At 38.9% G+C, this 23543-nt stretch overlaps 2 protein-coding genes across 41 annotated transcripts in view; one reads left to right on the forward strand and one right to left on the reverse strand.

Moving 5' to 3' along the window:
* Positions 1-584: 584 nt before the first annotated feature.
* ttc29 (tetratricopeptide repeat domain 29) lies at positions 585-13615 on the forward strand. Of its 3 annotated transcripts, none has more exon segments than NM_001328155.2 (11): positions 585-611; positions 712-786; positions 873-956; positions 1842-2017; positions 2745-2924; positions 4299-4511; positions 6689-6774; positions 6841-6932; positions 10742-10865; positions 13126-13328; positions 13330-13615. In NM_001328155.2, coding segments are annotated over 10 exon segments (1290 nt in total). In that variant the 5' UTR covers positions 585-611; positions 712-715; the 3' UTR covers positions 13391-13615.
* A 794-nt stretch (positions 13616-14409) lies between these two features.
* The window catches only part of ppp1r8b (protein phosphatase 1, regulatory subunit 8b), an 18119-nt gene continuing 8985 nt past the window's right edge, over positions 14410-23543 (reverse strand). The window contains exons 5-10 of one of the 38 annotated variants that reach the window (XR_015510719.1): positions 21225-21369; positions 18653-18717; positions 17688-18573; positions 16355-17486; positions 16041-16148; positions 14412-15555 (exon numbers count right to left, since the gene is read on the reverse strand). Coding sequence is in view for 2 of the 38 variants with exons in the window: in NM_201200.3 (NP_957494.1) it covers positions 18217-18573; positions 18653-18717; positions 21225-21369 (567 nt within the window). In the remaining 36 variants the exon portion in view is untranslated. 38 annotated transcript variants of the gene reach the window in all.

Raw genomic sequence — 23543 nt, forward strand, 5'->3', positions numbered from 1 at the left:
CTGGTTTAAGCTGGATTTTTTAGCAGGGAGGGGTCATGAAACTTGTTCCTGGAGGGCCGGTGTCCTGCAGATTTTAGCTCCAACCCTAATCACACACACACAGACACACACACACACACACACACACACACACACACACACACACACACACACACACACACACACATATATATATATAGACTCGATCCAGTTTATCAATAATTTATAAAGTAATAGTAATTACTTTAATATTAAAGTATTAGTAATATTAAAGTAATTTATATTTTAGTTATCTATGTTATTAGTAACGTTTGTATTTTTTGGTTGGCCTGTGTAAATTGTATATGTGCTCTATAAATAAACTAAATAAAAACAAAATCATAAATAACACTACAGCGACCTCGTATGGTCACCAGGGAAGCTATTCAGCTTTTGTGGACTTGAAGTATCAACAAAGCTTATATATCAGGTTATTTATTACTCGTCACTACATACCATCCTATTACATTCAGTCATTTAAATTGAGTGGCAAATTTCTATATAAGTTTTGCACGAATTCATCTCACAGTAGTTAGTTGTCAGCTTGGTCGCTATGGCAACATTTTGTTAACGCTGACAAATCTGACAACCAGGTAACGTTAAATCGCATCTTCATACAAAGTAATGTGTCTTGTTATTTCTTTCGTTTTTAGCTAAATTATAACTTCTTTTTTGTTTTTTAAACTTACTCAGCAGCATGTCTTCGAAAACTCGGTTTCCTATGATCCACAGTCCTCAGAAAACCAACAGGACAACACCGACATCCAAGTAAACTCGTATTTTTCTGTCATACTGAACGTTTTGCCTTCAAACAAAATGCGTGAATGTTTTCTTTTTTTTTTTTTTATGTTTAGGTCTTTCCCTCGGTGTAATAAGAAGAATTCCGACAGTCCTGTTGGAGAGGAACCAAACAAAATGACTGAGACCGAAATAGCACAGTAAGACAGATACAGTTGATTATCTATTGTTTGTTTTGATCGTCATTAGCCACTATCAGTGTTGTAGCTATTCTTCCTGGGGTCCAACGAATTAAAATAATGATAAAAAATAATAATAATTAAGCTCAACAGTCAAAACTAAGACACATTTACATTGTATTAAAACATTTGAAAGCTATAACCAAATTTCATACAAAACATAACAAAAGACAATGATGCTAAAACCATTTTAAAAGACAAATTTAAACCATAATAGTAAAAAACTAACACCAAACATATGATACTTAAACATCAAACATATGACTTTACTGATTACTCATTCATTCATTTTCCTTTCGGCTTAGTTCCTTTATGAATCAGGGATCGGCACAGCGGAATGAACCGCCAACTTATCCAGTATATGTTTAACGCAGTAGATGCCCTTCCAGCTGCAGCCTATCACTGGGAAACACCCATACACACTCATTCACACAGACTACAGAAAATTTACCCTACTCAATTGCCCTATAGCGCATGTGTTTGGACTGTGGGGGAAACCGGAGCACCCGGAAAAAACCCACGCCAACATGGGGAGAAAATGCAAACTCCACACAGAAATGCCAACTGACCCAACCAGGGCTCGAACCAGCGACCTTCTTGCTTTGAGGTGACAGTGCTAACCACTGAACCACCATGCCGGCAATGCTTGGCATATAAATGTAATTTAATCACAGATGTCTGCGATGCGTATATTGTACTATTAATTCTACAATAAATACCGTCTTATTATTCCGTACCCATTTTACCAATAGTTGTGACTCCTCATTTACATTAGAAGTTAATGTTTTTCAACTTATAAAAGATAAATAGATAGCTATAATGCCTTTTCCCTGTCTGTCTCTGCAGAATAGGGAAGCCTTTGCGTCAGAATATTTGCGTAGAGATGCTTCGAGACGGCTTTCCACACTCATTTAAGGAGCTGTTCGCACTTCTGCAGCGCTGGGATGAAGCGGACGACGATCCGCACAAACTGCAGACTCTACAGCTTCACCTCACTCGGGCTGAGGCGGCAGAGAGAGCTGGTAATTGTTCTACCCTTTTTTTTAACCCTTGTGTTCTGATCAAATTGACTACCTTTTCTTTATACTCATGACTCCCGTTATAATTACAAATTTTGAAGAAGCCATGAGACCATTCATTTGTTTTCTTTTTGGCTTAGTCCCTTTATTAATCTGGCGTTGACACACAGAATGAACCGCCGTGGCTCTATAAATTTAGACTTCTCCAATATGTTGTTTACTAATAATGTTTATCAATAATCTCTAATAATGTTAATCATCTCTCTTCCCCTTGAGAATATATATAGTTCAAGTCAAAATTATTCACTCTCCTGTGATTTTTTATTTTGCTTATATTTCCCTTAACAGAGCAAGGAATTTTTCACAGTATTTTCTATCATTTTTTTCTTCTGGAAAACATCTTATTGGTTTTATTTCGGCTAGAATAAAAGCATTTTTTTTCTTTTTAAACCATTTTAAGGTCAATATTATTAGCCCCCTTAAATATTTTATTCTCGATTGTCTACAGAACAAACAACTGTTATACAATAACTTGCCTAATTAACCTAGTTAAGCCTTTAAATTGCACTTTAGGATGAATACTAGTGTCTTATGGGCTATTAAAACTATTATGTTTAGAAAAACTTCTCTCCGTTGAATAAATTGTGGGGAAAAAATATAGAGGTGGGCTAATAATTCTGACTTCAACTGTACTACATTAAATCCTCTGGATCTGTGTTTTGTGCTGTAGGAAAGTATGATGAGGCGTATGAGAACCACATGCTTCTGGCCAGGTTTTTCACAGAGGACAAATGGATGAAGCATCATTTCCTTGAGCTGGCACTCCGTTCAGCTCGCAAGGTCATAATGGACTCTGGCAAAAGAGAAGCTGAGGCCAGGTCACTTGTGGGACAAGCTTATTTAGAGAAAGGTAACGCACACACATACACAGGTTTTTCATTTTAAAATTAAATGTAGAGTCATAGTGCCAAATGGTCCCCATAAATATAGTAATACCAGTAAATTTTGACCTTAAGGGGGCTTTTTTTTGGTTCCCTTAAGGAAAAGTATTTTGACACTGTAAAACTGCAGAATGTGTGCTTTGAGGGAAGTAGTTTTTGGTTGGGGTTAGGGGGTAAGTGTTAGGGTAGGGCAGTGTTTCTCAACCACATTCTTGGAGAACCACCAACACTGCATGTTTTGGATGTCTCCTTTGTCTGTCTCACCCATTACAGGTCTTTCAGTCTCTGCTCATGAGCTGATGATCTGAATCAGAGGTATTTGGTTAGGGAGACAACGAAAATGTGAGAGCTGGTGGTCCTCCAGGAACGTGGTTGAGAAACACTGGGGTAGGGTATGGTTAGGTTGGGGTAGAAGATGGGGTAGGGTAAGGTAGGGTTGAGCTGAGTTGGAGTTGGGGCTGGGGTAGGGTAGGGGATGGTTGGGTTGAGTTGGGGTAGGGGATAGAGTAGGGTAGGGTTGAGGTAAATTGAAGGGAGTTGAGTTGGGGTAGGGAATAGAGTAGGGTTGGGTTGGGTTGAGTTGGGGTAGGGGATAGCAGGGTTCAACGCTAAGGATTTTTTTCTGCTGGCCCAATCGGACTAATGGTTCAGATTTTTACTTGCCCTGCCAATATTTTCACTGGCCCCTCCAAAAAAAGTTAATAGCTATTTCTTAGCCACAAATATAACAAAAAGTGTCAAAATGTTTGTAAATATAGAATTTAAATATTTTTTAAAAATTATAAATGTGTAATGAGCAAAATTCAAAGTGTTTTGAAACAAAAGATGGCTAAAGACCAGCCAAACTGACGGCAAACTGTACAAAAGATCACTTCATTTTTTTTAGTCGTGGTGTACCCTGGTATATGTCTGCTTCCAAGACGTTAGAAACAAACGTTTTCCTTTAACATCATCATTTGATGTTACCGCCATGTTGCTGTCTCTTCCCTGTACTAATAATGTGCTCACATCATCCAATCAGATAAGAAGAACCGAGAAGGTAGCATTTGAAGGCTTGAAAATACAAACTGTTTCTCAATTCTAAAACTGTATTTGCACGCAATTGACAAATAGTCACAGGCAAATTAAACTTTAGTAACAAGGCAACAGTGGCCCGATCGGGCCAGTAACGATCCTGTCTACTGTCCCGAGCATCTCACACGCTGGCCCCGGGCCATCAGGCAGTCCTTATTGTTGAGCCCTGGATAGAATATAGTTTGTACAGTATAACAATTATTATGTCTATGCGAAGTCCCCATAAAGATTGCTGTAAAAGTGTCTGTGTGTGTCTGCATGTTTTACAGGTGATCTTGAGCTTGCACAAGAGCATTTGGAGGTGTTTTATCAGCTAACCGCAGGCCGAACTTGGCAGGACAGCAACGGCCGGATGCAGCACTCTCGCTCATGTGAAGAGCTCCAGACGGTCTACACGCTGATGGCACAGAGATCTCTGCAGGATCAACAATATGAGCAGGCCATTAAGATGTCTAGAAAGGCCTATACTATTGCTAAAGAGTGTATGCACACACTGTTCACTCTTAAGGCTGATTTATACTTCTGCGTCAAGAGCACGCGTATGCTATGGCGCAACCTACACATAGACTCATAGCCCTCTCCGTGGCCGTCGCGACATTGACGCACACCTCAAAAGAATGTAACTACGCATTGCAACAACGCATAGCGCAAGTTCTGTGATTGGTCGGCTTGGTAGCACTGACGAGTGTGAGCGGGACCTCACTGCTAGCTAGTGTTTAGGAAGTGTTATTACAGAGGAACACAAACAGTGCTCAGAGTTATAAATGCACGGCAACGAGCAAGGCTTGTGCCGTGGGTCACGCCGATCTTTTGACGCAGAAGTATAAACCAGACTTGACAGTGATTTACATTAGCTATAGGTTCACAGTTGGCCATGCACCCTAACTCAACTACACTGTAAAAAAATTCTGTATTCCACTCAATCGATGTGTGTTAGAGCAACATGAAGGAATTAAGTAATCTTATTAGGTTTTACAAATTTAAATGGATTGAACATAAAACAATGAACTCAATTGTGTTGTTTTAGCTCATCTCAAATAAGCAGTTTAAACAAAAAACAAACACAATTGTTTTGAGTGTACATGAAAAAAAGTTGACCTCTCTGTGAACACTTGATCTGTGTAAACTGACCGAAATCTGTTTAACCTAAGGGAAAAGTAAATCCAGTGATATCTACTGTTATATGCTTAAATTATACACTTTGAACACTGACTAACATGCTATGAGTAGGCCCACACGGAATCTGCGCGCGCAGAATTCTGCAGATATGTAGCACATCATTAATTCTGTTTATTTTCTTAAGTAAATGTGTGTAAATCTATATCTAATTAGTTTTTAAAATATTTACAGTAATATTATTGACTAATGTGGAAATGTTCATCTGATTTATGTACAATGCAGTCTGTACAGTAATATTTTCTGTCTTTTAGTAGATATATTATAAGTGAATTTCATTTTAAACATTAAATAAAAGTTAAAAAGGTATTATTTTTTTATTTTACATATTAAGATTTTAGTTATGATACTCCCAAAATAATTCTGCAGAAATCCGCATATTTTTACTAAAATTCTCAGCAGAAATAGCAAGAACGTCCGCAGATTCCTTCTGGCCCTAGCTATGAGTGTCCAGCAGGCAGCGCCCCAAACGAAGATCCTGCAGCACTGATAGAAAACATGCCATCTGTTAATGATTTATAAAACGTAACATTCTGTAGTACATTTAGTTATTAAGGCCATTTAGCAATTTTTCTATGCATGATTTAATTGGACGGGTATCACGGAACAGATTACTCTACTTAGCCAATCACTGTAGACAATTTAAAAAAGTAGTTACTGCAGGTGGGTGAGGCAGTGGCGCAGTAGGTAGTGCTGTTGCCTCACAGCAAGAAGGTCGCTGGTTTGAACTTCAGCTCAGTTGGCGTTTCTGTGTGGAGTTTGCATGTTCTCCCTGCCTTCGCATGGGTTTCCTCCGGGTGCTCCGGTTTCCCCCACAGTCCAAAGACATGCGGTACAGGTGAATTGGGTTGGCTAAATTGTCCGTAGTGTGTGAGTGTGTGTGTGAATATGTGTGTGGATGTTTCCCAGAGATGGGTTGCGGCTGGAAGGGCATCTGCTGCGTAAAAACTTGCTGGATAAGTTGGCGGTTTATTCCGCTGTGGCGACCCCGGATTAATAAAGAGACTAAGCCGACAAGAACATGAATGAATGAGTTACTGCAGGTTAGAGGAAAAAGGCACAGTAAATGCACCGATACAGCATTAAGTATGTACACATTTTTTTAACTACTAACAATTACGTGACGATCACAGTCATTTAAGTACATGTAATTAGTTTCTTTGCACCTCTGGACGTACTACTATCTCATGACCTACACGCGTCACTGCATAAATTCTCTCGCATGGCCTCATGGGATAATAAAGTATCCATTGATAGCACACTTCAGAATATCATCAGTAGTAATAAGTCATTCGGGTACTTGATTGTTTTTAAAATACTATGAATTCGGATATTCTTACACGGCTCCCATACTGATCGCACACTACATAGTAGGGAAGTATGTGATTTCAGATGCAGTCATAGTTTTAGTATAGTTTCGATTTTCAAAAGCTTGGTTGCTTATGCAAATCAAACTAACACCTCAATACATTTTCTCTTGTAGCGGGAGATCGAACGCTGGAAGGAGAGGCTGCCTATAGACTGGGTCTAGCCTATCAGAGCACAGGAGACCAGAAGATTGCTATGAAGGTGTGTTCAGACTCACTAATTCTGTTTGTTCATTCCGCTTATTGAAGCTAATGTTGCTTTCGACAGTTTTTAAGCTTATATATGGAGATCGCCTTGACACTTGAAGACACAGACAGTCTGGGAAGAGCACATGAAGCCATGGCCAAATGTCTGGAGAGGTACAGGAGATACAAACAGATACACACATACACATTTCTTAGACATTAAATTTAAGAGTCGACATGAAACTGAAGTAAGGGCGAGGCAGTGGCGCAGTAGGTAGTGCTGTCGCCTCACAGCGAGAAGGTTGCTGGTTGGAACCTCGGCTCAGTTGGTGTTTCTGTGTGGAGTTTGCATGTTCTCCCTGCCTTTGCGTGGGTTTCCTCCGGGTGCTCCGGTTTCCCCCACAGTCCAAAGACATGTGGTACAGGTGAATTTGGTTGGGTAAATTGTCCGTAGTGTGTGAATGTGTGTGTGGATGTTTCCCAGAGATGGGTTGCGGCTGGAAGGGCATACGATGCGTAAAAACTTGCTGGATAAGTTGGCGGTTCATTCTGCTGTGGCGACCCCGGATTAATAAAGGGACTAAGCCGACAAGAAAATGAATGAATGAATGAAACTGAAGTTAAGATTGTCCTTTTTTCTGTACATCCACTTGAAATGGTTTTGAAATAAGAAAAATATACAGGGCATTGACAAAATCCTGATGAAATCATGTCCTTTACGAACCCATCGGATTGTCAGAAGATGAGGGTTGCTAACAAAATGTAAGAAGTGTGATGCACTAGTATATACAGTTGAAACCAGAAGTTTTTTTTTTTTGAGAAATTGTTATTACTTTTCTTGAAAGTCAAGATTACATACAATAAGATTATTATGCCTCTGAAAAAGCTCAGATGATGGTGTCAAGGTTTTGGAAGTTTCTGATTGGCTAATTGACAACATTTGAGTTAATTGGAGGCACAACTGTAGAATAGTATTTAAGGAAAACCTCAAACACACTGCTTACTTGTGTGACAACATGGGAAAATCAACAAGCCGGAATCAACAAAAAAGAAAGATTACAATTAGCTAACTTTTACTGGGAAAAAGACTCATTTTTGAAGACATTTCCTGAGCTCTGATTGAACGAAGATTGAACTGTTTGGCCATAATGACCAGTGTTACATTTGGAGGACAAAGAGGAAAGCGCACAAGCCTAGGAACACCATCCCAACTGTGAAGTATGGGAGCATCAGTTGTGGGGCTGTTTTGCTGCAGGAGGGACTGGTCCACTTCACAGCATAGATGGCATCATGAAGAAAGAACATTATGTAGAAATACTGAAGCAACATCTCAAGACATCAGCCAGGAAATTTGGCCACAAAAGGGTCTTCATAACAGACCATGACCCTAAGCATACTGCCAAATTAGTTAAAATGTGCTGTAAGGACAACAGAGGGAATGTTTTGGAATGGCCATCACAAAGCCCTGATCTCAGTCCTATAGAAAATTTGTGGGCAGAGTTGAAAAAGCTTGTACGAGCAAGACAGCCAACAAAACTGACTCAGTTACACCAATTCTGTCAGGAGGAATGGGCCAAATATTCTTCAAACTATTGTGAGAAGCTAGAGGAAGGATATCCAAAACATTTGACCAAAGTTATACAGTTTAAAATCCAAGCTAAAAAATACCAAGGAAATGTGTGTAAACTTTTGAATGTCTAGAAATTAATAAAAAAAAATTCTCCAAAAAAAAAAAAAAAAAAATTCTCACATTATTCTGGCATTTAGCAAATGTAAATCATTTAGGTAATCTTAACGGACCTAAAATAGTAAACGTTTAGTATGGTTTACCATCAGACATTTAAAAAAAAAAACAATGGTTATGTACATTTTTTTAGAGTGTATGTAAACTTCTGATTTAAACTGTACATATAAAAATAAAGCCCTGGTCAGATCACACAAATTTGTCACGATTTCGGCACAATTTCTTTGATGTAGGGGGTCGTGGGGATTTGTAAACGACAAATAGGCATTGTGACACAAGATTTAATTGTTTCTTTTTGTGTAATGTGGCATAGTTCATGACAACCGATACCATGCCTGCGAAGCCTCATGACACCATCAGAGAAAGTCTAGCATGTTTAATTTATTTCTCGTTCATCACAACGAGTTCTCGTTCTTCAGACACTGTGCAATAGGAGCATGTCATTTCTCGGTTATCTCAGCAGATACAGCCGGTCAGGTAATTAAAAAAATAGACCTCATGTTTAGGTATGGGTGGGTCACGGGTGGATAAGATCAATCATTGGTTATGCAAACTGTAACTATGTTTTCTAAAATATTAAGGTGGTTTAACCAATTCTATCTGACAGACGAACACAAATATGCAGACATCTCCATTCTCATGAAGAGTTTCTGAGTTCTCTCATCCTTCCGACAGAGTTTGTTCTCCCGAATTAATCTGGGAACATGTTCAGTGCTGCGAATACACTGCAATAGCAATTCCTGCTTAATAAATGTGTCCTTAATAGTGAAAACAGCTTAATATCAGCTTCTCTGAAACTGAATATTTCACTTCATTTTATTTAGGCTAGATTATTATTTCATTTAACAAACCAACACAATCTCACGGCAATTCGTGTTTCAGCACATATAGACTTGTTTTGAAGTGCTTCACCTCAAATGTTATTTGTTATTTTTGTTTATAGATCACTGAGACCAATATATATCAGAATTAAGATCAAAATTATAGCAATTTTTCCCCCACAAGTCCAAAGACATGCGGTACAGGTGAATTGGGTAAGCTAAATTGTCTGTAGTGTATGTGTGTGAATGACTGTGTATGGGTGTTCCCCATTGATGGGTTGCAGCTTTAAGGGCATCTGCTGCATAAAAACTTGCTGGATAAGTTGGCGGTTCATTTGCTGGATAAGTTCATTCCACTGTGGCGATCCCTAATTAATGCAGGGACTAAGCCGAAATATGAATTGTATTTTTATTTGTGCCTCTCCACTACTAAACTGTACAGGTGGATGATTTGTTTCGTTACTTAAAAGATTATGTTTTGGGCATTTGATTTTGCCTCTGTGCTTATGTGCTTTCATTTTCTCCTTCTCACTCGCAGCAAGTTTAAGCGAGGGAGTGTTTAATAAGCAACCCTGACAGGAAAATATACATTTTGATTTCAAAGAAAACATCTTAATATTACAAAGGAATCCTAAGTTTGATCCTATCTATGTCTTTACGAATGCCCTTAAATAATGTAGTTATTAGTTGTCTGCAAGCATTAGTGTTTATTGAGACTGAAATAAGATTTAAAAAATTTGAAATATTGTTATAGCAACACTTGTGGGAAATAACGTTTATCGTAGACATCAAGGGATGACTGATCGTGAATGAACGTGTAGTCTGGCATATTTGTTACCCACGAGCACCCGGGGGAAACCCACACCAACACGGGGAGAACATGCAAACTCCTCACAGAAATGTCAACCGACCCAGCCAGCACTCGAACCAGCAACCTTCTTGAGGCGACAGTGCTAACCACTGAGCCACCCCTGTATTATATTATATATTTTTTAATCATTAACATTGAAGATACAGATAATAGAAACCTATTTTTCACTTTAAAAGGGCTGACCCCTCAATACATCTTGTTTTGATGCCCTTCAGGGGGATCAAGCATTGTTTAGAGGGGTCAATCCCCCCATACCCCCCTGTAATTCCTACCCTGCTTGCGATCCCCTTGTACAACATTATTAAATAAACCTCTCAGGATGTTTAATACTATAAAATTTGTCCAGGAGGTAGCAGTATAACTGATAAACAGTACCAAGAGAGCAACCACACCTCTGAATGCTAATCCGCTAGTTTTAATACAATGAATTCGGATATTATGGTTTAAGCTGAGAACACTGATAACGGCAGTGTTTATATTTTTGGTTTGCCAAATGTGTATAGCTATGATGTCTTTTTCCCTCAGTACTTGTGTGTTTGTGTTACAGTGAAGGCAAAATAACCGAGGCAATTGAATTATGGGAGAAGTATGTTGAGACTTGTAAAAGCAGCAAACAGGACCAAAACCTGGAGAGAGCCTATATGAGCCTCGGACACATCCTCAAATCTCAGGTAAGAGAGAAACTCGGTTTGATATTAGAATTTGTTGCAGATTATAATGACTTGGAAGTTGTATATTCTAGTCAAACTCTGAAGACTGATGGAGGATTTGTTGGGAATAGATTGGATTGATGTGGTTTAGCGTCAGTGGATCTCATGTGATTGGCATGTTGATCCCGCCCTTATACCAGTGAACACCAATCAGAGAAGATCAGAGATGTCATTGAAGTGGGAGGGGAAACGATTAAGACCCAATCCCAATTGTATTTTTGTACCCCTACTCCTTCCCCTTGGCTCTTGAAACAGAGTGTGAAGGGGAAGGGCTTCAAATTTTACCCCTGACCGTGCGTTCACACCGAAAGCGGCGATGGTGTTAAAGTAGCCGGAAGTCATTTATTTTTAATAGCGGCGCGGCATGTTTTCGCCGGTGTGGGTGTCAAGCAGTGTTGCCAGATGTAACCGACTGTTTACAGCCAATCTAAAACCTGCTGAAAGCCTTAAAAGCACCGCCAAACAATCTGTAGACTATAATAACCTGCTGAGGAGCAGGGTTGGGGGTGGGGGGGGGATGGGGAGAGGGTGTGTCTCGTTGGGAGATTACAACTGTTGTAAGCGTTTGTATGTGGAGAACCGGGGCTATGGCACCTGTTTGGGAGATCAGAACAGGTTTATAAGTGAAGATGGGCTGGCGGGCATGCCGTTACAAAACGCCCAATTTTACACTACCCGCCTATGTCATTTTTACCCGCAAAAATAAATTCAGACCCGCCCAATCTGGCAACACTGGCGTCAAGGAGAGTTGAAATCAAGCTTTATGGTAATGAGCTATGACACGGTTCAGCGGCAACCAATTGGAATGTAGAAGTCCACCGCTTGAGAGGAGTCCAGAGAACACAGCTCTGTAAACTTTGGTTCCGACCAGTTGTTTCTCAAGGGTTTGATTACAGTTCATGGACCAGTTTCTTCCTCCATTTCACAAGTGGAAGTAAAATTAGTGCGGTTAAAATGGCTGCCTCCTTGTTTTCTCTAGCTTGCAAATTATGTATTTAATTGTGTTTTGTTACTTGGAACTGCTTGTACTGTATCAGGCTAACTCTTTATATTGTCATATCGCGTCTAAAACCACGTTTAAAACGCGACGCATGCAGCTTTGTTTAGATTTAAATGCGTTTGTGAGCTCACGATCCTCTGCCGTTTGTCATCACAATGGCCACCATCAGCTGTTCCTACACATGTGCGGTGGTCAAGTTTCAAATGAGTTCAGCTTTTGCCGCTGTGTACTGAATTTCCATGAAATTACGGGAGGGCCGGGTTTCCGGGTGGCCGCTACGATCCGATCTTATACCAATGTTGGCGATCTGGGGCTTTCACTGACCGTACCAAAGTGCTGAGGACCAGCGAGTGGTATCCCCCACACCATTACACCACCAGCAGCCTGAACTGTTGATACAAGGCAGAACGGATCAATGCTAATATGTTGTTGTTGGCAAATTCTGACCCGACCCTCCGAATGTCACAGCAGAAATGGAGACTCATCAAACCAGGCAACGTTTCCGCAATCTTCTATTGTCCAGTTTTGGTGAGTCTGTGTGAATTGTAGCCTCAGTTTCCTGTTCTTAGCTGACAGGAGCGGCACCCGGTGTGGTCTTCTGCTGCTGTAGCCCATCCGCCTCAAGGTTGGATGTGTTGTGTGTTCAGAGATGCTCTTCTGCAGACCTCGGTTGTATTGAGTGCTTGTTTGAGTTACTGTTGTCTTTCTGTCAGCTGAAGCCAGTCTGGCCATTCTCCTCTGACATTAACAAGGCATTTGCCCCCAAAGAACTGCCGCTCACTGGATATTTGTATCCCATACTTCACACTAAATATATGGTTGTGCATGAAAATCCCAGTAGATCAGCAGCTTCTGAAATACTCAGACCAGCTCGGATTGCACTAAACATGCCACGTTCAGTCACTTAAATCCCCTTTCTTCTCCATTCTGATGCTCGAACTGCAGCAGATCATATTGACCACGTCTACATGCCTAAATGCATTGAGCTGCAACCATGTGATTGGCTGATCAGAAATTTCCTTTAGAGCAGTTGGACAGGTGTACCTAATAAAGTGGCCGGTGACTGTAGACATGTTTTTTATTGATACGAAGCAAAAGTGTTAATTTGTAAACGATTAAAGTACATTACTTCGCTACAGCAATGCACATGTAAAATCATGAAACGTATTTTAATTTACAACATTTGACATCAATATTATGTGTGTGTGTGTGTTTGTCCAGAAGCGGTACGGCGAAGCTCGTGTGTATTTTGAGCGCGCGTTTGAGCTTGCCTGTCTTGAGGGTTGTCCGAGGAGAGTGCAGGAAGCTCAGGTGTATGTGGGCATTACTCGTGCGCTCAGCACTTTTCCCGCATATATGAAACTCATACAAGACCAGAACTTAGACGCACTACTCGCCTGGAAGGACAGGCGAGAGGATCGCTTTCAGTTCGGCAGCATCAAGTGAGCCAGAGTCAACAGCTCAGTCTAACACTGTCGTTCCATGACTCGCACTCTCTACTGGAAATGAAGAGTGGACTGATGAAATGTCTAAATAAAGTATTGGGTTAATGAGCCCTTTTGGTTTAAAGGGCTCTAATTTTAGTCTTTTAACAAGATGTTAAATAAGTCTGTGACATTTCGTTCCACTGTATGTCCACGCTTAAACTTAAACTGTATTGTCAACAATATCGTTATCGCAATAAACGCCAAAACATATGGCTCTTACATTCAGTGTTGTGTTCTTATTTATGATTCGTTCCACCGTAACCCAGCGAGACGCGACGTTTCGTTCCACTGTATGTCCACACATGTAGCGAAATGACATGACAGCTCAACTTCATTTAAATAGTCAATAATATCGTTATCGCAATAAATATAAAAAATATCGCTGTTTTTCATCCATATTCTCCATCTCTAAATCCAGTGGTCTGCAGACTGTATAACCCCATCTGTTTTAAGCTGCATCTCTGAAGCATTAGCCTGATCTTGAAACGTGACTATTTACCGCACAGGTGTCAAACTCAGTTCCAAAAGGGCCGCAGCTCTGCACAGTTTAGTTCCAACCCTAATTAAACACACCTGATCAAACTAATTGAGTCCTTCAGGCTTGTTTGAAACCTACAGGTAAGTGTGTTGGAGCAGGGTTGGAGCTAAACTGTGCAGGGCTTCGGCCCTCCAGGAATTGAGTTTGACACCCCTGATTTAACGTTTTGTCAGTTTAGTGCAGTGGTGCTCAACCCTGTTCCTGGAGATCGACCTTCCTGCAAAGTTCAGCTCCAACCCTGATCAAACACACCTGAACCAATTAATTAGCACCTGAACAGCACTTGATAATTACAGACAGGTGTGTTTGATATGGGTTGCAACTGAAATCTGCAGGAAGGTCGATCTCCAGGAACAGGGTTGGTCACACCTGGTTTAGTGGCTTATCATAAGATTTCAGTCATACCAAAATGTATGATTTTTTTTTTTTAAATGGCGTGAGAAAAACCCTCTATAATGTTTTTTTTTTTCACTCAATAAATATATAAAAATACACTGGCTTTTATTGTGTCATGTACAAAAACACAAGTGTACCAAAAGAAAAACACAAGAGTACAAAACAGGTCTTCCCCTCTCCTCAGTGAACACAGTCTATAATAAGACACCTGATGAACTGCATTTCCATACACAGAGTTCATCTGAAATGCTGGAGAGTCACTCGGTGTGCATATTAATGATGGAAATGAAAATATGAAAGCGGTGGGGCTGCTGAAAGAGGAATAACAACAAAGTCTTACAGTAATGTAGAATTTCACTAGATTTGATGACTAGTACAGGATTGTGAACAACCCATCTTGTTTCAAAGGGACAGTTCACCCAATAAATGAAAATTCGGCCACGTTCAAAACAGTTTCTTTCTTCTGCTGAACACTTATTTTGAAGAACGCTGTGACTTTTTTGTTCTTATATAAATATATCAATGGCTGACAGTCCTCACAATATCTTATTCTGTTTAACAAGTAAACGTTTTGCATGAGTGTATTGATTTTCTGAGGGGGTAAATGATCTCTTTAAATGACACTAATGTACATGTGAAGGTAAAACCGAATGAAAATAGTGCAGGGATGTCAAACTCAGTTCCTGGAGGGCCGCAGGCCTGCGTAGTTTAGTTCCAAACCTAATTAAACACACCTGATCAAACTAATTAAGTTCTTCAGGCTTGTTTGAAACCTCCAGGTAAGTGTGTTGAAGCAGGGTTGGAACTAAACTGTGCAGGGGTGTTGCCCTCCAGGAATTGAGTTTGACATCCCAGCAATAGTGGTTTGAATTGAAAGATGTGCTTGTGAATATCTGATCATTGGCATTCCTGTAAACATTTTACATAAACGGTCATCTAAAAAGAGAGAATGTACACTATAAAAAGAGAAGCCCCTTTAATCTCAGGCTAAACGGTACACATTTTAAAATCCGGGTCATCGTAGTACTTTCATCATGTTCTCAACATCTCCAAACCAGCATAGTATAAAACAAACAGATCAACCATTAATAAAAGTCATTTAGTCTCTTACATTGCTGCAACTTTCCTGTGAAACACAACAGGTCTAAAAGGCATAATGTTCACGCATTTCAATTTAGATTGAAAGACCAGATCAAATTATTACACACTATAATGCAGTGTTTCCCAACCCTGTTCCTGAAGGCACACCAACAGTACACATTTTCAACCTCTTCCTAATCAAACACTCCTGAATCAACTCAGCAGAACATTAGAAGACTCCAAAACCTGAAGTTATTGGGTCAGATAAGGGAGACATCTAAATTATGCATTGTTGGAGTGCCTTCAGGAACAGGGTTGGGAAACACTGCTTTAGACTCATATATGCATCAAAGGGTTAATGTAACTCCATAGTTGAAAAGAAACTCAACGGTCAAGTAAGATACAGAAAGTCAGAAGTCAGTCGGTTACTTTAGAGCAGTGTTTCCCAACCCTGTTCCTAAAGACACACTAACAGTACACATTTTCAACCTCTTCCTAATCAAACACTCGTGAATCAACTCAGCAGAACATTAGAAGACTCCAAAACCTGAAATGAATGGGTCAGATAAGAAGGACATCTAAATTATGTACTGTTGGTGTACCTTCGGGAACAGGGTTGGGAAACACTGCTTTACCCCCTATATATGCATCAAAGGGTTAATGTAACTCCAGAGTTTAAAAGAAACTTTATGGTCAAGATACAGAAAGTCAGAAGTATCACTTTAGAGCAGTGTTTCCCAACCCTGTTCCTGAAGGCACACCAACAGTACACATTTTCAGCCTCTCCCTAATCGAACACACCTGAATCAACTCAGCAGAACATTAGAAGACTCCAAAACCTGAAGTTAATGGATCAGATAAGGGAGACATCTAAATTATGTACTGTTTGTGTGCCTTCAGGAACAGGGTTGGGAAACACTGCTATATTGTACAGTGTGCAATAAACAACATCTTTTTAAAGTTCATTCAGAAATTAATATTCTGTCATCATTTACTCGCCAAATTTAAATGTTTATTTTATCAATCCTGTTTGAGTTTCTTTCTTCTGTCGAACACTAATGACGTACTGAAGAACGCTTGAAAAAAGCAGCCATTGACTTCTATAGCATCTTCAACTACTTTTTTCTAATGTTACTCAGAATATCTGGTTTTCTGTTCAACAAGAAAAAAATCATAAAAATTTACAACAATTTGAATGAGAATTTAAATTTTTGGGTGAACTACCCTTAATTTAAACTGAATTGTGCGACATTGCAAAAAGGCCTTTCTTAATTAGGTTTTTTGACTTGTTTCTAGTCCAAATACCTTAAAAAAGCCTAAATACAGAAGCATTTTAGACGAGTAAAAATATTGTTTTGATAATCTATCAAAATTAAGATACAATTTCCTTAAAACACATGCTAATGGTAAAAACGAGAACAAGATTATTGTACTGAGCCCTCTGGCAGATTATTTAGCTTGTTTTAAGAAAGAAAACTTACTTATATTTCTGAAAACTAATTTTTGACATTTGATTTAAGATTTTTAGATATCTGGACTAGAAACGAGACAAAAACTTCAGAATATCTTGTTTTGTGTTCAACAGAAGAGGAAAAAAAATCATAAAACCTTTCTTACTTGATAAACTACGAGGAGTTTGTCTCGTTTTTAGTCCAAATATCTATAAAGTCTCTAATCAAGAAGCAGTTAAAAATACTGTCTTGTTTTAAGGAAAATTTATCCTAATTTCGATTTATTAATTCTGAAAACAAGCTAACTTACATGCAAGTGGTGAAAAATGAAAAGATTATTGTACTGAGCCCACTGGCAGATTATTCAGCTTGTTTTAAGAAAAAAAAAACTCACTTATTTCTGAAAACTCCATTTTTGACCTTTGAGTTGAGAATGTTTAGATATTTGGACTAGAAACGAGAATATCTCGCTTTGTGTTTAACCGAAGAAAAACAAAATCATAAAATCTCTCTTACTTGATAAACTATGAGGAGTTTGTCCTGTTTCTAGTCTTGTTTTCAGAAATACTCAATCAAAATTAACATCGATTTCATTAAAGGAAACCAACTTATGTGCTAGTGGTGAAAAAACTAATATATTATTGTACTGACCCCTCTGGCAGATTATTTAGCTTGTTTTAAGAAAAAAAAACTTATTTTTGACCTTCGAGTTTAGAATTTAGATATTTGGACTAGAAACGACACAAAAACAAACTTTTCAGATTTTTTTTCTTCTGTTGAACACAAAACCAGACATTCTGAATCTTGTTTTGTTCAACAGGGGAAAAAAACCCCAGAAAAAGTTTAGAACCATTTAAAAGCGAGACTATTTGAGTGAACCACGCCTTTAATTAAACTGAATTGTGCGACACTGCAAAAATGCTCCTCTTATTTAGGTTTTCACTTGTTTCTTGTCCAAATACCTAAAAAATTCTTAAATCAAGAAATAAAAATATTGTTTTTTTTTTCAGAAATAATAATATAAATTAAAATTAATATAAACTTTTCTTAAAACAAGCTAAATTATGTGCCGAAAAACTATTATTTAGCCTGTTTTAGGAAAAAAACTCACTTAATTAGACATATTATATCATATATAAAATATAACATTACATTTCTGAAAACATTTTCAACTTGCAACCAAAATGCCTGTCAATTTAGGATTTGTAGATATTTGTACTACAAACGAGATAAAAAAACGAATTTAGAAAATCTTTTCGTTAGTAAATTGTGGACAATTCACCTTGTGTTTCACTGAACTCAGACACTAAACCCCAAAAGTCTGGGATTCTTGCAGCTCCAGATATGGTTGATGAGGGAGTTAAATGAGCAGAGACGGGGTGGGCTTCTTCCCAGGCCATGCCTCTTTGGCGTACTTCTTTTTGCGGGGTTCGTTGAGGACATCAGATACGTATGGGCCGGTCATCGGTGTGGGATTGAGCATGAGCGGCGGCGGTGGCAGCGCCTCATGGGTCGGGTCTACATCCGGGGCTGGGTTCGGCATTGGTAACATCATTCCACCCAGGATCGTGGCTCCGCCGGGACCTGCTGTAGACTGAGCTTCATGTCCGGCAGGAGGAAGGTCTCTGTACAGGCCGCCTTGCAATGGGAATGTGTGCATGTGTCGCGCTACCGTTTCCTCAATTCCCAGCGCGTTACTGCCGCCTGCTTTCTTTTTCTGTCGATTAAACAAACTCGCATGTAGTTCACCCTCTGTTTTAGCATACGGCTGAATGATTCAAGATTAGATGTTTTACCTTAATAGGAACGACAGCGGTTGAGACCATGTTTCTGAAGCGGCCAACAGAGGGGTCGACATCCTCTGAAAGAGTTCACAACACAAACGCTGTTCAAGCTCACATGAAATCAAAACTAGCCATGTTGATATTGTTAGCTCACATTGCTAGTTTTGTGGTGAACAATTCATCTGCGCGTGTCATTAAGAAAATAACAATAGTTTGCCTCTTGTAATCTGAAAATGCACTTCCTCTTTGTTTTAGGGTAAATTCTCAGATTAGGCCTGTCTGAGGTACTGGGTGTGGCTAACATATTTAACCACGCCCCTTCAGCTGTCAGTTACGACAACAAACAGAAATGGTGAGCAGGGGTCTGTTTAATTAGCTGGATTTGGTTAATGTTAATTTGACGATTTGATTTCGTTCTTCAAAATTCATCCGAGAGCTGTTGTCATTGCAACGATTCTGGTAGCTCAAGCTAGAGGTCTGCATTTACCCGACCAGATTTCTTTCGCCGCGGAAATAATTTTCAGAATAAATCGCGAGAGCGGCTGGTAACTGGTGTATTTTTGGACGGGAGCGGGTGGTCTAGCAATATCGCTTCTGACTCCCAAGCAAGCAAGCACATGTATGTATGAGTATGAATGAGACAGCATGATGCTGCGTTAAGCTTGTTGCTGTCTGTGTGTATGTGCGTGTGTGTGTGTGAATGAGAGAGTGTGATGTTGCGGTCTGTGTGTGTTACTTGCTTGGTGCTGTGTTATGTGTGTGTGTTTATACAGTGTTTTATAGGCTGCCTGGACTCTGTATAGCTGGGTGGTTTTCGGTTTTGTTCTCCCCCCCTCCCATTAGCGGGAACAGGCGCGGCGGGTAGAAAATGGAGCGGGTCAGGCAGCGGGACTACAAATGCTGAATATAAGCGGGAGCGGACAAAAACCTGTTGGGTGCGGGCTGGAGCGGGATTCAAAATTTAGTCCCACACAGATCTCTAGCTCAAACCTGCTCGGGAGCAGGTTTATTTCTTAGATTGGATTAGATCGGGTCATTTCAAGCAAAGGTAATACTGAAAGTATATACAGAATGCTGATATTTTCTTACAGAAGTAACCTATAGATATTATACACTTGAGGGAAAAAAGTTAAAAAGTTTTTTAAAAGTTTGTTGTTTATATACATATCAATTGAAATTATATATATATATATAAAACTTAGTAATTAGAAGTAGAAAAACAAAATGGTTCTCCCCAACAATCACATTTATTAATATGGATTTTTTTTAGATACAAATGCGTACTATTTAAAGGTTCTAATTCAGCTTTAGTACAATTTCTGAAAGATTGAAGACATAAACAATAATCAACTGTTTTTTGTTTGTTTTTATAAAGAAATAATAATTTTTGCAGTCATGCACGCGTTTTGACAGCTAATATGACAGTGATTTGATGCTTTGCAAAAGTTGCAGACGCCTATACTGATATCAAAATGCTTTTTTGATGCAAAATTTATTTAAACTCCCTACACTGATTAAGAAACTAAAGTTGGCCTAGGCTACTATAATGATGAAAATCTAAAATGTAAAACTAAATAAATTGCTAAATACTCTTGACGCATGAAAGTGTAAAGCCTGCAGCCCACAACAAATGTTTACAGTTAATGCGCATCATATTTAACAAACTTTGATGCAATTGTTTTCACCTGGATAATTGAATATTAATCAGACGATGTCATCACTCTGCTGCACTGTCAGCCAATCATTGCATTGTTGATCATGGTTTGAGGATCGATAGACAGATATCGTGTTCATAAACACGCAGATCTCCGATAACTTCAAGCAGACAAATTTAATCTGATTTGCAAACTTGTTTAAACAACCAAATTAACCAGAGATCAGTTATTAAGATTAAAATCCTTAAAATATCTGAGCTATAAACTGTTCTCCCAGTATCGCGGTGTTATTTAATTGTTTGTAACAAACTGAAAAAGTGTAAAAACTGAATCTCTCCAGATCAATCACAGATTTTAATGCAGCGCTACGAAGGATTAATAAACATTTGCAAATCACCATCAGTTATCATTTATGTTGCGTGGGTTTGAATTGAGATCACGATATTTTAATGTTTAATTGTGCAGCTTTACACTGAATGCATTAATGCAGGCTAAACAATCAGTCACAGAAAACACTACCCAAGACACTAATACTAACTTGAAGCATTAAGGTCCTGCCACAACTTTTTCCGTCATCATATTTTACAGGGAAGCTAAAATGCTTTCATACACATGATTTGAATGGCGCGGGAGGCGATCTCTCTGCAATCATTATAAATGTTGGATTAACCTACAAAGTACAAAAAAGTTATTATTCTGCAGATCACGTGAGTTCCAAACTGTGTTGTGATCTGTACGGACCGCGGATCAACCGTCATCCGTTACACCCCAAGAAATAAGCAGCTGCTCCTGAGCAGGTTTGAGCTACTAGACCTGTTGTTATCGACAATAACCAAATCCAGCTAATTGAGTAATCCACATAAGAAGAACAGATAGCATAATGGAACAAAACAAAAAAGTTTACATGGGTCAGTTTAAGGTCAGTTTACCTGGGTTTATGATCTCATCATCTTCATTGAAGGACACTCTGGAGCTCCTCCTCTTCCTCTTGGGCCTCTGGATATCCAGGTTGCCCTCCTCTATGGTGAGGGTGGAGATGCGCTTGTTATGAGCCGTGTTGAACTCAGTGAGGTTCTGCCAAACAGAGAGAGAGATTTGTTTGTTATTTACAGCCACGTCAGCAACTTATGGTGTATATTTCATGGCAAGATCAATATAGATAAAAAACATTACGTATGAGGCTGAATAGAGCCAGGCAGGTTTATCGGTAGCCCAATGCACTTTTAAATAATAAGACTAAAGGTGAAAACAACTCCTGGATGTACTTTATCCCGCTTATTACAATCCTACTTGCCACAAAATATAACAATTTGACAGAAACAATGTTCCAAGCTGTAATAGTTTATTAATTCTTAAACGCGAAGCTGACAAAAACAAAAAAGCTGATGGAGTGTACACTAACCTGCGCATTAAGCCTGGTTTAGGTCGAGTGATCGGCGTGACCCACGGTGCCTGCCTTGTGCATAGTCATGCACTTTTATAGTTCTGCGTGCCGTTTGTGTTGCGCTGCAATAACACTTCCGAAACACTAGCTGGCAGGAGGTGTTCATGTTTGTCGAGTTTCTTGTTTTTTCTGAACAATACAAGTAGCTAAAACTCGCTCATTCTGAGGCGGGAACCAGCAGACGTGCAACAACTTTAGTTAATGAGGTAAACACAAAACAAAATTCTCAAACTGGACTCGACACTTGTAAACACTCGCTCTACGGGCTCGTGGCTCTCAGCACTGCCCACACTTGTTACCGCTATCAAGCCGACCAATTACAGAACTTGTGCTACGTGTTGTTGCAACGTGTAGTTACATTTTTTGAGAGGTGCATGTCAACGTCAGGGCTATGTAACCACGTGAAGGCTGCACCGGACCATACGTGTGCGCTTGACGCAGAAAGAGAGCGAGTTTTAATTTTATTGCCATTTCAGCTTCTATGGCTATGTCATGGCAAAAAGAAAATAGATCAAGTTTATCACATTTTATGAATATCAATTTTCTATAATTATAAAAATATTCTAACAATTAAAAGTCATCAACAGCAATAATGTCCCATGTAAAATACATAAATAACAATAATAATGACAATATATAAGATAAAAATCTAAAACAGTTTTTAAGGTTTCCTTTTGATAAAAATTTTACAATTTTAGATGGAAAAATTCACATTTTAAAATATTTCCTTTAAAGTCTCTCCAGATAAATATTGTTGTCTGATAACATTAAAAATGGGGCATTCCACAAGATTATGCTTAACAGTTTGGTTTCTGTTGCAATAAAGACATTTTGGTGGTTCTTCTCCTTTAAGTAAATGTTCATCCGCGAGTCTCGTGTATCCAATGCGGCATCTTCTATAAACAATCTCATCGTGTCTTGACTTAAAAAATAAATTAGATTTTTTCCCTATTTCAGGCTGAATTTCAAAAAGTTTATTTTCTGGGCACTGATCTCATTCTGTTTGCCATTTGTTAAGAATATAGCCTTTTATTAATGGCTTTGGATCAGAAGGTGGGATTTTACACTCCTTCAGCTTTCCTCTTGACGCAAAAATATAAATCAGCTTTAATTCAGTCACAAAATGGAGCCAAACTGTCAAAAAGCATGGCATAACAGATGAGCAGGTACATATGAATATGAATGCAAGTACATAGATGTGAATGTATTCACTGGTTTTCACTAATTCAGCAGTTTTAATTTAATGGAAAGTAATTGTAAAAAAAAATTTAAACAGCCGTTTAAAACTGGAGGCCCACAGGCCAATTGCTTTTCCCCCCCGGCCTGCAACCGACTTAAAAAATATAACGAGATTGGGCCCAACAAAACAAATATTTTTGAATCACTATCATTGTTGTGCAGTCGCATATAGTCACTTGTGGTTTTGACCCTTTGCCTCTACTGGCCATTTAAAGTACTGTACTATATATCCAGGTTACTTTGGGTTTCTCTCAGCGTGCGGTCAAGAGTAACTCACATGAAGATTATTTCTGGGGCTGATTTAAACGTAGAAATACATGTCCGTAAGTGCTCTATTTTTTTTACTAAAGCTGTGTTTTTGTAAATATTCAAGGGCTATTTGATTATTATCAGTAATATACCACTTGTATTTTGTTGTGCAAATTCTTCTCCATGTCTCACACGTTATGTTAGTGGTGTAAATATGATAATTTTCCTAATATTTGATTCAGATGGTCTCATTAATGGCTTTTCCTTATATGCATGTTAAGATTTGTATAAAAAATGTGCATTAGTAAAGTTTTAC

This window comes from Danio rerio, chromosome 16 (assembly GCF_052040795.2).
Source record: "Danio rerio strain M-AB ecotype USA chromosome 16, GRCz13ab, whole genome shotgun sequence".
In the NCBI taxonomy this organism is placed as follows: Eukaryota; Metazoa; Chordata; class Actinopteri; order Cypriniformes; family Danionidae; genus Danio; species Danio rerio.